Here is a 17,378-nt window from a genome sequence, read left to right on the forward strand (position 1 = left end):
CATCATTTAGATAGATAGATAGATAGATAGATAGATAGATAGATAGATAGGAACTTTATTGATCTCAAGTGAAATTCCAGTGTTACAGTAGAAGTAGTAAAAACTACAATATTGAATGAGGTTAAAATAATAATAATAATAATTTATTATTATTATTATTATTACAGCTAATAAAAATTTTAAACTTATGTAAAATAAGTTAAATTATACTCAATATTATACTAAATAAATGCCAAATAAAAATACCAATTGTCTGGGACAAAATATCATTCCAGTCTTATAATCAAAAAATAATTCAATAATATTCAAACTGAACCACATTCTCTTGTATTTTTTGCACGAAAATTTAACACTTGCACACAAATACGCTTTGCCCCTTCGCACCTGTCTTTGTCCTGTCGTATTTTATTTACTGTACTTTGATAACCATATCTTTCAGAATGTTTAGATACTTAGATAACTATAGACAGTTAGATATACCCCTTATTCTGGAATCTATTTTTCTCTATAAATGCCCCATGGGAGTCTGAGGGAAACAGTATTTCAGTGCACTCTATACTTGTGTATGGATGTATTGATCATAAAGCTCTCTTGAATCAGGAATCTTGAAACTTGTTTGTAACATTTGTCTGAGACTATGATTGGGGGAAAATAGTGTCATAATTTTGTTCGAGATAGATAGATAGATAGATAGATAGATAGATAGATAGATAGATAGATTGGAACTTTATTGATCTCAAGTGAAATTCCAGTATTACAGTAGAAGTAGTAAAAAATACTACAATACTGGATGAGGTTAAAATAAAAAAATAAATAATAATATGAAATATTTAAAATAAGATAAATAATTAAGTGAAATCCTCTGCTAAAAATAGATATCATAAAATTTTATAAAGAATTTTACAGTTTTATAATCATAAAATATTTGAACTTAGATAGATAGATAGATAGATAGATAGATAGATAGATAGATAGATAGATCAGAACTTTATTGATCTCAAGTGAAATTCCAGTGTTACAGTAGAAGTAGTAAAAAATACTACAATATTGAATGAGGTTAAAAAAAAATTAATAATAATAATAATAATAAAGTGAAATCCTCTGCTAAAAATAGATCTCATAAAATATTATCAAGAATTTTACAGTTGTATCATCATAAAATATTTGCACTTTAGTTCATAACTCTAAAAATGTAAAGTAGGTGGGAAAAAAATATCATAATGTGAAAATTTTTTGACACGACTCCTGCGACTCCCACTATAAAATACTTTATTATTTTGTACTCATGATAAAAACGTTTCCACTTGAAAAGTGTCCTGAAAAAAATATTAATAATGATTAAAAGCCAAGGGCGGCACAGTGGTGTAGTGGTTAGCGCTGTCGCCTCACAGCAAGAAGGTCCTGGGTTCGAGCCCCGGGGCCGGCGAGGGCCTTTCTGTGTGGAGTTTGCATGTTCTCCCCGTGTCCGCGTGGGTTTCCTCCGGGTGCTCCGGTTTCCCCCACAGTCCAAAGACATGCAGGTTAGGTTAACTGGTGACTCTAAATTGAGCGTAGGTGTGAATGTGAGTGTGAATGGTTGTCTGTGTCTATGTGTCAGCCCTGTGATGACCTGGCGACTTGTCCAGGGTAGACCCCGAAGCCGCCGCTAAAACCGCCATTTAGAATTTGAGCCGCCGCCAGCCAATAATTTTGTAAGCCAATTTGAGCCGCTATCTAATAAAATTTGGCTGAGCCACTAAGAATTGTGTACATCAAATAATGGGTTTATCCACATCATGAGCTACAAGAAAAGTGACACAAACATGATCAACTGTACACACTAGTAGTAACACAATAGAGACGTATAGGCATACACTGTAGAGATTTAGAACTGATATCACAGCACAGAGAGCCACCACAAGCTTGCCGTTGTGACTACCTGTCTGGCTTCCCGCCCCTCACACCGTTACCACGATACACTGGGGAACCCGGGAACCCACCCAGAGCATCAATCGACTCCGATATCGACGAGATGGCTGCATTCTTTGCCGCTGCTGAGGGAAAGTGTAAAGGTATTTTTTTGTTTGTTTGCACGTCCAGGTTTTTCCGGGATTGTCCCGGTTTTTTTGTGGAAAATGGAAAATGTCCAGGAAAATGGAATAACCTTCCCGGGACACGTTTTGTCCTGGTTTTTTACTTCCTCACATTATCCCCATTGAAATAAACACAAATCATTAATGTTTCTCGCAGCCACTTAACATATTAATAGTTTTCACATAAGCGGGCATATTGTAGGCAGCTACTTGTGTGGCCTCACCGAATGTTTGCGCACGCAGCCAGTCGCCGTTGCTAGGTGATCGTGGTCAATACAACGGCGGCCGCGCGAAATCAAAGATACTGGAATACCGTAATACCAAACAATAGGTGAGAGTTCCCTTGGTCGGTGCGCGAGTAGGCTGGCTGTCTACTTCCTATGTTCTGATTCTGATAAAGGCTGGTTCTAAAGCCTGGGCCAATTTCATCAATAAATGAATCATTAAATAAATCATTAAATATATCAAAAAAGAATGCCTGAACACTGGCGTGAGAAATGAATAAATCAGTTGTCCCAATAACATAGCACCTCTCTCTTGTGATTAAAACAAAGGATTAGGGCTATTTGGTATGATACGGTAGTCTAACTTTTAAAGTTCAGTTCTCCAGAGAAAAGGCTAAAACAACAACGAAGCAGACTGAGAGAAATTATATTGATTATATTTGTATTATTTTGATTTGGAAACGGAATGGGAGGAGAGACAGACGATGAGGGAGTCGGACAGAATGAAGTAGAAGATCCGGTACCTGTCAAAAAGAAAAAAAAATATTGTTAAAAAAAATATTGGCGTCCAAATAAGATCATTCCTATATGAAATAATTTTTTGTAATAATATTTGTGGTAGTGCCCATTTAAGGGTTAAGAAGACAAAATGAATTTTAACTAAACGCCTAACTGCACCAGTTGAACTGTTTTATTTTTAAACGTGAACATTCACATAAGGCATAAGGCATCGTAGATGTGCGTGTCCGCAGCCCTCAACCCCCGCGCTCGTACGTGCGCGCAGGCGCGGCCGCCGACCGATGTGTCCCGGTTTTTTACAACTCAGATGTGGCAACCCTATTCACATACTTCGAGATTGATAAAAAAAGTACTCCACCACTCTACTTTCATCATAGTAAGATAGCTGCCAGTCCTTCACTGGTCATTGCTAGTGAGAGTAGATAGCTAGATGCCTTCCTCGAACAATCCAGATTAGTTTATTATTAGCATTGAACTCCAATCTTGCTAGATTTATATTTACAATGAAGTAAGAGACCAGGGGACCTGTGGTAATTTGCTATTTATTCCCCCCATTTGTTTGATCCGTTCGCCCGGATATATGCCACACAGTGACGTCCAGTATCAGCCATTTGTAGCCATAAACATTTTGGTGGCTGCAGCAGCCATTAAGGTTTTGGCTGAGTCAGCTAGCCAGCCAATAATTTCATCAGCCAGCCATTATCCTGAAAACAAACGGCTTCGGGGTCTAGTCCAGGGTGTACCCCGCCTTTCGCCCGTAGTCAGCTGGGATAGGCTCCAGCTTGCCTGCGACCCTGTAGAAGGATAAAGCGGCTAGAGATAATGAGATGAGATGAGATGAGATTAAAAGCCAGTAATTATTGTTGAAATTATAGCATTAATTGAGATATATTAATGTGACTTTGAGTTTCAGTTGAAATTAATAACAAAATTTATTCCATTAAAGAAATGATTTCAAACGATTGACCTCGAAATGTGACACAGAAAAGGTTTGTAATTGTGATGTGTTTGTTTTATTTTTATTTTCATGACAAAAGTATTCCGTTTGAAAAGCACAATGTAAAGAGCTGAACTAAAACCGAAGCGTGTGATATCACAGCGTCCACACGGGGGCAGTAAAGCTGCGTAGCGCTCGCGGAAAAAGCCCGCTGTTGGTGTCTGATTGGCCTGGAGGACGCTTCATTTAAATTAACACAACTCGAATCGAGTTATATGTGTCGTGGCGCTTAGAATTTATCGTCGCTTTATCAGAAATGTTTTCTTTCTCATCTACAGTCCAGCCGCAGGTAACTGTAGAAGCGCACTAGCTAACGCTGTTTAGCTGCAACGTTCGTTAGCTTCAAGTGTTTGCGAATGCTAACGCGAATACTAGTGCTAACGCTAACTTTTTAGCTGTATCTTAGCAGTTTTCATTTCGTCAATAAGCTTGTAATCGGACTTGATGATCATTTTTAATTATTAACTTTCTACTAAGAGTTTGGTTTGATAACTAATTTGTATTTTAGCTTAGAAGCGTCCAATATTATTAGCACGTAGCTAAATGCTGGTTCAATTCCAAATCGGTCGCTAAGCATAAAGGGAGTGCACTAAGTAGGATGCGGAAGTCATTCGTTTCTATTACATGTAGGGCGCCTATGTAGGGAGTAGAGAACTATATAGGATTCTTCCACCTAGTTTTAGGCCAAGAGTTTGGGAACTGACTGAGAAACATGTTGATTTTTATTATTGTTATTAAAATATTTTTTTATGCACGTACGTTATAAGCTTATTTGTAAAGAAAGGAAAGTTTAAGTGATGTGTCGCGGATAAAACGTTATTAAAATAATACATTTATATTGTTTATCGTGTTGCGTCAGAAGATTAACTGTCACTGCGCATGCGCGAAATGAGCACCTGAATGAATTGAAGCTGAATGTTTTGATGTTCACTCAGGTCACAGTTCCACTGAGTCAGCTGATCAACACCTTTCACTCATTCAAAGGTTCAGTGGTCAAACCACAGCACAGAGAGAGGAGAACTGAGCAAGAACTACACATCACCGCAGAGGTACGTCTGTTCTGTTCCGTTCCCATCGAAACACCGGACAGGTACGCGGGTCGGAACCGGTCGAGCTGGTCAAACGATCTACCTGTTTGTCAACAGCGGAACCGTTGTACCATCAGATTTTGACGTGACCTAGCGCCGCAACATCACAGCTCCTGGATCATGGGTTCGATCCTGAGCTCGTGTTCTTGTCCATGTAGGTTTCCTTCAGGTTCTTCAGTTTCCTCCCGTCTCCTGTAAACATACCAGTAGGTAGATTGGTGACTCTAAATTGCCTTGAGGTGATCACGAAAAAGCAGCATCTCAGAAAAATGACATAATATATCACGATATCAAGATTATATTGTTATATTGCCCAGCTCTTGCGAGCTCTGTGATGTCACAGTCTTGAGATACTGTCAAAATTGTCACTGAGTGTTACTAATATCATTTTTTTTTCGCGGTGTGGTTTCCATCAAATCCTGCACTCTACGGACCCCAGTTACGGACCTCTAGCAACTCGTTCATTCACAACAACAACCAACATAGTATAATTTTGTCTTTTTTTTTTTTAAAATAAGATTTATTTATAAGATTATCAAAAATCTTAATTTTTGCTAGCATTTTTCAGTATACTGTAATATCATTAATTTTACAGCATGGATAGCGATAACGACAGTGTTCACAGCGAAAGTGAGTTTTACTACCCTGAGGAATTAGAAATAAAAGAAAACATTTCAGGAGAAAGCTAAAAACCTGTAACTGTTGCTAACGCCGAGCAAAAACATGGCTGAATCCTGAATGGCTCCTATTTGTATAAATAGAGAACTACATAGGCGGCAAAATGTAGTGTTTTTTTTTTTTTTCCTGCCATGGAAGTGCACTTGTATACCGAGGAGGAAGCAATTTGCATTACAGCTGTGAATGAGGATTCAAAATAGCATTAATTTTACATCATGTATAGCGATAACGACAGTGTTCACAGCGAAAGCGAGTTTTACTACCCTGAGGAAGAAGAAATAAAAGAAAACATTTCAGGAGAAAGCTAAAAACCTATAACTGTTGCTAACGCCGAGCAAAAACATGGCTGAATCCCGAATGACTCAATTTTCTATAAATGGGGGACTACATAGGCAGCAAAATATTTTATATTAAAAAAATATATTTTCCCTGCCATGGAAGTGCACTTGTATACCAAGGAGGCCGTGAATGAAGATTCAAAATGGCGGCTCGGCTCAGTTTTCCCTTTCAGGCGCTCTCGTTTTCTGTTAGAATTTGGTAAAGAAAAAAATTAATATATTATTTACCAAGGGCGGCACGGTGGTGTAGTGGTTAGCGCTGTCGCCTCATAGCAAGAAGATCCGGGTTCAAGCCATGTGGCTGGCGAGGGCCTTTCTGTGCGGAGTTTGCATGTTCTCCCCGTGTCCGCGTGGGTTTCCTCCGGGTGCTCCGGTTTCCCCCACAGTCCAAAGACATGCAGGTTAGGTTAACTGGTGACTCTAAATTGAGCGTAGGTGTGAATGTGAGTGTGAATGGTTGTCTGTGTCTATGTGTCAGCCCTGTGATGACCTGGCGACTTGTCCAGGGTGAACCCCGCCTTTCGCCCGTAGTCAGCTGGGATAGGCTCCAGCTTGCCTGCAACCCTGTAGAACAGGATAAAGCGGCTAGAGATAATGAGATGAGAATGAGAGATATTATTTACCAGCTTAAGGTCGGTCCGTATGGTGAAATACTGTGACCTCGGCCTTGAATACTGACCAGCTCAGAGGTCCTCAGTCAGTACTTTAAGACCTCGGTCACAGTATTTGACGATACGGACCTCCCAGCTGGTAAAATGGCAATCTAACGATGATCTTTATCCCGTGATCATGTTGCACAGCCGTCATGGAACCTCAGAGATGTAGGATTGACGGATCTGGGATTAGGACAGCTGGACGAACTTATGGACAGACTGTTGCCTTGCATGACTCAGGACGTATCCTCGAAACCCCTGAGATCTGAATCGCACCCCTGGAGGACGTCCTACCTGTCCAATGACTCCTTCTTTGACAACAAATATGGTGAGAGAGATGCAGATTTCAATACGAGTTGCCTCTTGTGGGCGTGTCCAGTTTTGTTTTCTATTCCGAATATGTCGATACATTTAATGAGGTCATGTATGACAAGATGATCGCTACGGTTATAAGTTTTTCTTCCAAACAGTGAACAGGAACTAGTTGCAGGTTGGAAGTGTGCAAATGAAGAAATGTTTTGTCGCATTTAGAGCGTATCTGATTTGCATAGAATTGATTAAAATGTAAATTTGTTGCATCAGGGCATGATGGTTTGTTTGTTTTTCTCTCACCTAGGTTTTTCTGCTGCAACGATGGGCGTGGCATCGCCAGTTTTTTGCAAACAGAGGCCTTCTGCTCTTCAGACCGTGTGTGCTGATTTAAACATGTGGCCAGGTAACTTGCACTCACAGCAACATTTATAATATCGCAAACCCTCCATGTTGTTCGTCGTCAAAGTGAAATTGGGTCCGATAACGAAGCTCGGTCAGCCAGGCAGTTAGGGATCAATGCTTCATGAGTGAGTGTCTGTCAGGTGATATTATTATTATTATTATTATTATTATTATTAGTTTGTATCACATCACACACTGGCACAATTACCATTATTAAATTCTCAACTTGTTTCTAGACGGCTACGTGAGCCGTGCTTGGCCAATCCCTGCACAGGAATTTTTTTGATGAGGGATATAATGTGCATTATTGATATTTTTTATGCATCATATGTTATAGATATTGTATATTATGGTTATTGTTTATTAGAGAGAGGTATAATATTGTTTGGGGTTTTTTTTTTATATTTTTTGGGCTTTTTTCACCTTTATTATTGGATAGGACAGTGTAGAGACAGGAAATGAGCGGGAGAGAGAGACGGGGAGGGATCAGGAAATGACCTCGGGCCAGAATCGAACCTGGGTCCCCGGATATGTGTGTGTGTGTGTGTGTGTGTGTGTGTGTGTGTGTGTGTGTGTATATATAATATACTGTAGGTAATATAGGTGTTGTATAACAGTATAGAACTAGGCTTGGCACGCTTATGGGAAAAAAACCGAACCGTACGATACGCCTGTTGCGGTGCAATACGCGTATAAACCGCGGTACCCCTATTTAAGACGTTCGCCAAAAAAAAAAGCCGAATGCCCGTATGAAACCACGTGGTTCTCTTTCGCGCAAACAGGGGTGATAGCGTTCCGGTGCCGCGGTACGCCGGAAATCCATAATTTCGAATTCCCTTTACTGTCTATCTGCGCATCTCAGAATGACACAGGATAATGGGCGAACTAGATTTTTTTTTTTTTTCCGGCGCCGCGGTACGCGGAACGCTATCACCCCTGCGCGAAAGAATTGAAGTGACAGCAGAGTGTGGATGGCAAGTGCAAAAATGGCAAGTGGGAGTGGAGAAGGCAGGTCGTCGTACATAGAGGATGACACTTTGTATAAATACTGTAGTAAATAAAAAAGCTGTTGAAATCATCCATGTCTTCCCTCTTGCTGTTTCAAAATACTACCTGGCTTTTCATCAGAGATTGTTCATAAAATGTGCTTATGTCAACTCAAACTCAGTTTGTGCATGATTATTTCATTGTAACTATAATTTTAACTTCTCTTAAATGCTGTATCCTAAACTATGTTTACTTAAGGTAAATAGTAGGCTATATGCCCAAATACAGAGTACTTAAGATTTAAAAAAAAAAACGCAATACGTACCGAACCGCAGACCTCAAACCGCAATACGTACCGAACAGCGACTTTTGTGAACCGTGTCACCCCTATATAGAACATAAGTGCCAAACATCCAGTTGCATTTAACAAACCTGTAACTCACTGTTAATGTGTACAGAATTAATAATTTAAAGCTATACGGCCTTTCGATTTCATAAAACTGGGGAAATTTAGTTCCCTCTGAAATGTGGTCATTGTGATGCTTATTTATTTTTGTAATATCTTAAATTCTGTGGCTGGGAAGTTCTTTAATTTGAGGGGATTAAAGCAAATAATGTGCATGAAATCGCTCGCTTCGCGCGGTCAAGCAGACAGAGGAAGTCCGTGTGCGCATGCGCAGGTTTACTTTCTTTTGGGTTTTACAGCAGCTGGCATCCACAGTGTCGCATTACTGCCATCTACAGGTTTCCCTTTGAGCGTGCACTGACAGTTCCATCATTCTGTCGCTAAACGAACAGCTGATCACACCGAGGTGCTCGCTGAGCGCCCATATTTATTAGTTTGGTCCTGCGTTTCCTTTCCTTCGTATATAACATAACGTCTTTTTCTTCTCGCTTTCTTTCCGTTACTGTAGTCGGTCTTTCACGTTTCATTCGCACACTCGCGTCCTCCATTTTTCTCTCCTGTTTCAAATTTGTATCCCACAATGCCTTGCACGAACGGGGAAAGCCCACCATGTGATGTGATGTATGGTGTAGTATCTTGTATTGGGTCATGGTGAAGCAGGAAAAAATAGCGGAGAATTTAGGGCCATGTGGAGATAAATTCATTAATTGTTCTGTTTAAAAAAACTAATAAAATTGGAAACCTGTGATTCGAATTCAGTAGCTTTCGGTCACTAAACAAAAATAATTGGGGGGGGAGAGTTCTTTTTATGACCTACACTTGAAAAATCTGAAGGGCAGTCTAGCTTTAATTCTGAGCTGGATTCTGTCAAGAATTTTAAAAATAAATCTGCCATTTTAATCAGTTTGGGTTCATTTTTAAAGATGTATCTATAGTATTGCTGTCAAAAATGTCGCGTTATTAACGCGTTAACTTGACTCAATTTTAACGGCGATAATTTTTTTATCGCGAGATTAACGCTCTGTGACATGATGTAGGTTTTTCATAAGCTTTTGAAACTGCCAGGAACTTGAAACAGAGACTTTGCTTAGAAAACCGATAGCAGCTAGACTGTAATGCCCCACACAGCCAGAGTCCTCTGCCCTCCTCCCCCAAAGAACCAGCGCGGGCAGGGCGCGCTAGTAGAGATGGGATTTATGGCTCTTTGATGGGATCCGCATCTTTGTGATCCGTTCTTTGAAAAGAGCCGTTCAAAAGACTGGCTCATTTGGCTCTTTTTAAATATTCATTCAGTTTTAAGAAGACAGCGTCTAAAGAAGCCACATCCCTCTGAACTGTAAACTCAATGCTATCCCAGAAATCCTTCCTGTAATATGCAAATTTGGCCGCCTCTGATTGGACAGCGCGACGCATCAACAGGCAGAAAGTGTAAAAGTACAAAATGTGTTAAGTGAGCTGAAACAGTAAAGATCAGATTCAATGCAATATTTATCAACGAACAACTTGGTTAATATAATAGTGTACTTTATATTATAATCAAGCATGTCAAGCCTACCGTCACTGTGTAACCTGTCTCTCTGATTAGAGTTGTAGACTAACTCAAGCAGTAGATCACTTCACTCATGGTTCTTTTGCCAGCCCCGGTGCTCGGCTTAGGTTTCACTTTGCAGTGGCTGTGTCAAGACGTGTTATGCTTTGCAATACAAAGCAAGCCCATTCACGTTTTTATGCTGATAAGAGAATTACAATGGTTTTTCATGTGACAAAAATGTGCGATTAAATTGCGATTAATCGCGAGTTAACTATAACAGTCGTGACATTAATCGCGATTAAATATTTTAATCGCTTGACAGCACTAATCTATAGTAAAACTAAAAATGCAGTATAGGACAGTGGTATGTTATTAAAGGTGTTTTCTTGTTTTCTTTCAGTGTTGATCCAAAGACGAGGCTTTAAAACCCTGAAGTCGAAAACGAGGCGTCTTCAGAGTGGCTTTGAGCATTCGCAGGAAACCGACACGTTCACGCCGTCTTTTATGAAGGTCTGATCCGTGTGGAAACTTAACCTGGTGAATCTGTGTTTTAAGAAGTTTTCTTATCTGTTTGCATCGCTTCTGTCTCTGCAGGGCTTACTGATGCGGGACAAAAGTCAAATTCCAGAGACTTTAGACAATCTTCTGAAAAGCAGAAACATTCCTGACGCGCATCACGACGCATTCAAGACGGGTTTCGCAGAGGGCTTTCTGAAAGCTCAGGCTCTCACGCAGAGAACACAAGGTCAGGCTGGAGTCGGTTTTAGCTTGGTGTAGAAAAGACTTCACAACTTGAGGCAGCTCAAAAATGTTAATCTCTGAAAATAAAGATGGATGAGTGATTCGCTAATATCCCAGATAGAAGAAATTTCAAACACCGTTTAATTCCAGAGGAAATGGTGACGTATTACCATTACTCCTCTGATTTATTCAGCAACTGATGAGGTAATGCGTTATTTTGGCGTTTATCTGGCAATGTGTACAACTCACTGGCTTTGTTAACCCTATTACAAGAACTAGCCGAGATAAAAGGAGAGATTAAATGTGTATTAAGCATTTCTCCATTACCAGATCAGATTCTGTCTTTTTTTTTTTTTTTAAGATTTACAGTACTGTGCAAAAATCTTAGGCACCCTATTATATTTTTTTCCATACAAACTTTGTTATAGATTTCTATTTGATGACTTCTACATTATCGAGTTGGTACGAAAACATTTTAGAGTTCCAGGGATCGAAACAGGAATTTGGGAGCACTGGTCCATTTGGACCAGTGCCTCTCAGAGGTACTGGTCCGAATGGAGTAGCACTGTTCCGTATTTATAATTACAAATTTCAAGCCGATTTTATATATTTATTCATATAATACAACCATATTATACATGAGTGATCAATTTCAACTGTCTATAAACTTCTTCCTCGGTCATCTCATTATCATCACAATCTTCGAAACCTTAGGGCAGAGGTCACCAACCCGTCGATCGCGATCGACTGGTCGATCTCGGAGGCTTTCCCAGTGGATCTTGGGGGATGAGGAAAGAAATTGGAAGATTATACAGAAATACACTGCAGTATATCTGATTGGCGTTCATATTACATGTCTTCCGATAGGCCCACTACAGCTTTCCCCCTCTGTGTCGCAGGGTTCTTTTTTTTTTTTTTTAACTCCTGCTGCTTACGTCTTGCGTCTCTGAGCGTCGTCACCATGGTGATAGCCTCGCAATACAGTACAGGGTTCTCCACGAGGGGTTTTAGAGGTGCGGGCCGCCCCCCTTTCTGTGATTCCCGCCCCCGTTTAATTTCTGCCGCCTCTTTACAAAAGGAAGCATGATATTGCCTGTAAAACCGTGAGGATATAACCTGGCTGTCAGTGTTACTGTAGCTCTTGAAGTGTTTCCGCGGAGTGGTGGATCGGACTCGAGCCTGGCATGAACCGCTCCGACGCGCTATAATGACACCAATCTATCACCAGCCAATCAGGAAACTTAATCAAACGCATTCCCCGCCCACCAATCCATCACCAGCCAATCAGGAAACTTAATCAAACGCATCCCCCGCCCACCAATCTATCACCAGCCAATCAGGAGACTTAATCAAACGCATCCCCTGCCCACTCGTGTCCGCGTCTGAGACGTTGAATTTCCACAGAAGGAGGGAAGAAGTTGACTGAGGTAAGACTGTGTGATAAATTATTGAACGAATAAGAGAGGAATTTCAACATATAGGGCTCAAGTTTGTTACCGTTAAATAAGCATTGCTTGTACAGTAACGTTATGTCGTTAAAATGCTGACCCACTTTTAACGTGCCGAGTACCGACTGTAGCCGCTAACATGCTAATTAGCTTGCTGTCAAGTTTTCCCTTTGTCGAGCTTTAAGCGTAAGGTCATGGATGTTCCTACTGCTTGTTCCTGCCGTAATATGATACGTGATATGAACCTAACTATAAGGCACTCACTGACCGTGTTCAGTCACAGCCATCACATTGACTTGAGTTGCGTGATGAACTGTAACCTCTGTAGCATGACAGCAGTCATTGGTAGTAGCAACACTGCAAGTTCATATTTGTCTTTATTGTGTGTGTGTATGGTTAAAGAAAATCAGTTCATGTTGAATTGAAGTTGTCATTTTGTCACTTAAGTTACAATTTGTGATATATCATCACTGTGGTGTTGTAATTTCAGTTGACAATTTCCATTTTATGTTGCTGTGAAATTAATTAATTTAGTGTTACAATACAAACAAGACAGTGCAACTGATGTTAACAGTTCAGCTTTCTCATTACAATATTATTAGTTGATATTAATAACAATCTGAGTCATTGGTGGTTCATTCATTCTACTCACTACAGATATAGGCCTATATATTTTTTTTGTGTATAGTTAATTTCCATTGTATGTTGTACTGAAATTAAGTCATTTCGTCAGCTCTCACAAGAAATTAAAAAGTTGGACCAGGGTCTTAAATCTTATTCAGTTAAAATCAGGCTAAATAAAAAGCCTCAACTTGAAACAGTCTAGTCTGGATTTCTTTTTCTGTCAACGCTTCAAGGGGTAGATCTTGCTTGCCATCTAGGCAGAGGTTCGGGATCTCGGGCATAAAAAGGTTGGTGACCACTGCCTTAGGGCTTAGGTTGATTGATCCGTGTATCCTTGCTGGTGCTAGGTTGATTCGGCTCATTCTGATTCCTAGATGGATTGGTGGATGATTTCTTGTGAACACTCTTGAATAAGGGCCACGTACTCGTTGAGCGATATCCGTTTGTTTTGATAGCTGTCAGAAATGTCAAGCCGAGGACTTTTAAACTTCGCGGGGGTCTAATCTATCTGACCAATAGCGGTTCAAGTTACATTTGTCTTCACGGGCAGCAACGAAAATGAACGGGAAGAAACGAAACTTCGTGCAGCCATGTTGCATGTAGCGGTGTATACTGCGCACGTAAACAATATGGCGGCGCCCGTGTCTATACCAACTTGACAAATGTCTCACAAAATCTATTGAAATTATCGTAAAAAACGGTAAAATAGACCAAGTTCTGTTTAAAATGGGCGAGAATCGTTGATAGAAACCATTGAGGCAGTGAGTAGTTTGATGTATAGCGTGGCGAGCCAGTCGCCCACTCGGTCGAGTACATGTTGTCACTAGTCGCCCATACCCTTTCCAACTCGCATTGGCAAGTGGGCGACTGCCTGTTTCGATCTCTGGAGTTCCAAATGTTTGCTTTTTTCCCAGCACAAAATTAAATGTTACGAGGGGGGAAAAAAGTTTGTATCTGAGCAGCATATTCCAGAAGAGAGCATCTTTCAGATTACAAAAGGAAACATAATGAAGGCTGCTGGGTTTTGGTGCAAAATGAAGGTTGCCCCTTTTCCACCAAAGCAGTTCCAGGGCTGGTTCGGGGCCAGTGCTTAGTTTGGAACCGGGTTTTCTGTTTCCACTGACAAAGAACTGGCTCTGGGGCCAGAAAAACCAGTTCCAGGCTAGCACCAACTCTCTGCTGGGCCAGAGGAAAGAACCGCTTACGTCAGCGGGGGGGCGGAGTTGTTAAGACCAACAACAATAACAAGACCGTGAAAGATCGCCATTTTTAAGCGACGAGAAGCAGCAGCTGTACAAACGCGAGGTCATCCATTATTATTGTTGTTGCTGCTGCTTCTTCCGTGTTGTTTTTGCTTCGATATTCACGCTAAGGTTTATGCAAACGCAGCGACGTAATGACGTATACAACGACGTAACTGACGTATACAGCGACGTAATGACGTGGCTTCTCTTAGCACCGCGAGCTATGGAAAAGCAAACTGGTTCTCAGCTGGCTCGCAAGTTGAACGAGTTGTGAACCAGCACCAGCACTGAACCAGCCCTGGAACTGATTTGGTGGAAAAGGGGTAAAAGTGTCCAGAAGAACTGGGGCTGGTTCTGTAAGACGCTCAGTAAAACCTACAGCTCATTTCCGCATAAAACTGCAGTCATTTTTAAAAGCAGAGGCTCGTCTCACACCAAATATTGACTTTATCTCGTTTATTATGGCTTACTGATTTATTATCGTATTTTTTTATGTTAACGTTTTTTTTTTCCCAACCATTTTTGGTCTCCAGCATTTCTTTACACATACCTAAGACGTTTTCACACTACTGTATATTTGCCCAAAAAGAGTGAAACAAATGCTGCTTTTTTTGGGGGGGGGATAAGTTTAAAAAGTCGGGGTTGACTGATTGTTTTTTCTGGGCCGATATCGATCATTAGTAATCAAGGACGCTGATAACTGATATTTACTAGGGCTGATATTCATTTACTATAAATTTGACATTTGTAGTTTGAATATGTCCAAGAATTCGTCTTGGTCACGACTTAGAGTGTAATTTTTTTTAATATTAGAACTTTATGATGCATTTTATCATAAAGTATTTTGAGCAAAAGCAGTGTTAAGACTGATCTGAGAGAGACGGAGAGCGTTGAGCTTGTTCTTTCCTCTCCGTGTGGAAGCGAACACCGGTGCTGCTTTCACAAGATTAGAATCATCGGAAAAATAATACCTGGAGATCAGCTCTGATTCTCGTTCGACTCGTAGTTAAGGTTTAATTCAGATCCTTCACAAGTAGTAAACTCGGTAAATAAAACTTTTCATCACTTGTATAATCTATACGCACGGTGTAATAGTTTTCATTCCCAGTTTTATCCATGAACATCTTTCCAGTTTAGTCGGATTTAGTATAAATACGGAGGCGATTATAGAAAATCGTGCACGCCGATAGTCTGAATCTCTTGACCATTATTGATAATCACCTCGAGCGACTCTGCAAAATGGCGGCCAGTCGCTTCATCGCCGTAAGTGAGGAAGGATTAGAAACGATGTAAGAAAATGCTGTTCCTAAAAGCACTAAAGATGCTACGAAGTTTGGTCTAAAACTATTCAAAGGTAAGGTGGAATTTTATTTTATTTTTTTAATTAATCGATTTCAAAGTATTGTACGTGAGTCAGCGTAGATAAGTGACACAAATCTGTGCCGTTGTTACTTTTGCATGCCACTTTTGAAGTTTGAATTTTTTTTTTTTTTTAAATAATCACCTGTGTATTTATACTAAAAGAATTATCCGCCTCAGGCTCAGTGAACAATTTCGAGTTTGGTTAGTTGTGTAATGCATTAATGTTTGTCTTTGTGAACTGTGTTTTCTTCTGTAGAGTCGTTAAGGCGAACGCGACTGATCCTGTTGATCCTCTTGCTGGTTGGATTGTATGGACTCTCCAAAACGCCGTTTCTATCGGGTACAGGCTTCTGGTCTGATTTGATCCGTTTGTGCTTTCCAGCACCTGCTGTGTGCATCGTGTTTTTGTTACTGCAAATGATCACTGATTTACCTTTTGTGCATGTGAGATCTGAAAAGATCTCTGGAGTTAAGCACAGTTATACTCCAATACTCTAATTCCTGTGAGCATGGCAGCAGGGTTTGGGAAGTGCAGTGTGTGCGCGCATGTGTGTGTGTGTGTGGAGTGGAGTGGAGTGCAGCGTGCTGTTGGTGTGTGAACTGTAATCTAACCGTTCCGGACAGTGCGATTCCGAACCACATCAGGCCTGGACTCGGCAGTGGACCCGGTCCAGATGAAAAACGTCACCTTCGAGCATGTGAAGGGAGTGGAGGAGGCCAAGAACGAGCTGCAGGAAGTCGTGGAGTTCCTCAGGAACCCGCAGAAGTTCACCGTCCTGGGAGGAAAGCTCCCTAAAGGTGTGTGTAGTTTATTAAATACACATGTAGACGGGACGTATTGTTTGTTCGTTGTTCATGGAGTCTGTAAGTTATGTTGCGTGGGAATGATGAGGTCCGACTTGACGTTTCCTTCGCAGGGATTTTGTTAGTCGGGCCTCCAGGAACCGGGAAAACTCTGCTGGCGCGTGCCGTGGCTGGGGAAGCCGACGTGCCTTTCTACTACGCCTCCGGATCAGAGTTTGACGAGATGTTCGTTGGGGTCGGAGCAAGCCGCATCAGGAACCTTTTTCGTAAGCACCGCCGAATTCTGATGCAGAATTCTCTCTCAGTCTCTTGGTCGGTCTGTCTGTGTCTCTCTCTCTCTCTCTGTGTCTCTTTGTCAGTCTCTCTCTCTGTTGGTGTCTCGCTTTGTCGGTCTCTCTCTCTCTCTCTCTCTCTCTCTCTCTCTCTCTCTGTGTGTGTGTGTTGGTGTGTCTCTCTTTGTCGGTGCCTCTCTCTCTTTGTCGGTGCCTCTCTCTCTTTGTCGGTGCCTCTCTCTCTTTGTCGGTGTGTCTCTGTCTCTCTCTTTTTTTGTCGGTCTCTCTCTTTGTCGGTCTCTGTCGGTGTCTCTCTCTTTGTTGGTGTCTGTCTCTTTGTTGGTGTGTCTCTGTCTCTCTCCTTTGGCGGTGTCTCTCTCTTTGTTGGTGTCTGTCTCTTTGTTGGTGTGTCTCTGTCTCTCTCTCTCTTTGTCGGTCTCTGTCGGTGTCTCTCTCTGTCGGTGTGTCGGTGTCTCTCTCTTTGTTGGTGTCTGTCTCTTTGTTGGTGTGTCTCTGTCTCTCTCTTTTTGTCGGTCTCTCTCTTTTTGTCGGTCTCTCTCTTTTTGTCGGTCTCTCTCTTTTTGTCGGTCTCTCTCTTTTTGTCGGTCTCTCTCTTTTTGTCGGTCTCTCTCTTTTTGTCGGTCTCTCTCTTTTTGTCGGTCTCTCTCTTTTTGTC

At 41.1% G+C, this 17,378-nt stretch overlaps 1 protein-coding gene across 1 annotated transcript in view; it reads left to right on the top strand.

Annotated features, from left to right (window-relative positions):
- Window positions 1–3,928: 3,928 nt before the first annotated feature.
- Window positions 3,929–17,378, top strand: part of yme1l1b (YME1-like 1b) — a 31,419-nt gene continuing 17,969 nt past the window's right edge. Inside the window, exons 1-9 of the mRNA XM_060906419.1 lie at window positions 3,929–4,101; window positions 4,748–4,861; window positions 6,717–6,897; window positions 7,186–7,284; window positions 10,608–10,717; window positions 10,802–10,952; window positions 15,883–15,966; window positions 16,251–16,424; window positions 16,544–16,696. Coding sequence (XP_060762402.1) covers window positions 4,069–4,101; window positions 4,748–4,861; window positions 6,717–6,897; window positions 7,186–7,284; window positions 10,608–10,717; window positions 10,802–10,952; window positions 15,883–15,966; window positions 16,251–16,424; window positions 16,544–16,696 — 1,099 coding nt within the window. The 5' untranslated portion in view covers window positions 3,929–4,068. The remainder of the gene's footprint in view (window positions 4,102–4,747; window positions 4,862–6,716; window positions 6,898–7,185; window positions 7,285–10,607; window positions 10,718–10,801; window positions 10,953–15,882; window positions 15,967–16,250; window positions 16,425–16,543; window positions 16,697–17,378) is intronic.

The sequence above is a fragment of the Neoarius graeffei genome, chromosome 23 (genome assembly GCF_027579695.1).
Source record: "Neoarius graeffei isolate fNeoGra1 chromosome 23, fNeoGra1.pri, whole genome shotgun sequence".
Classification (NCBI taxonomy): domain Eukaryota; kingdom Metazoa; phylum Chordata; class Actinopteri; order Siluriformes; family Ariidae; genus Neoarius; species Neoarius graeffei.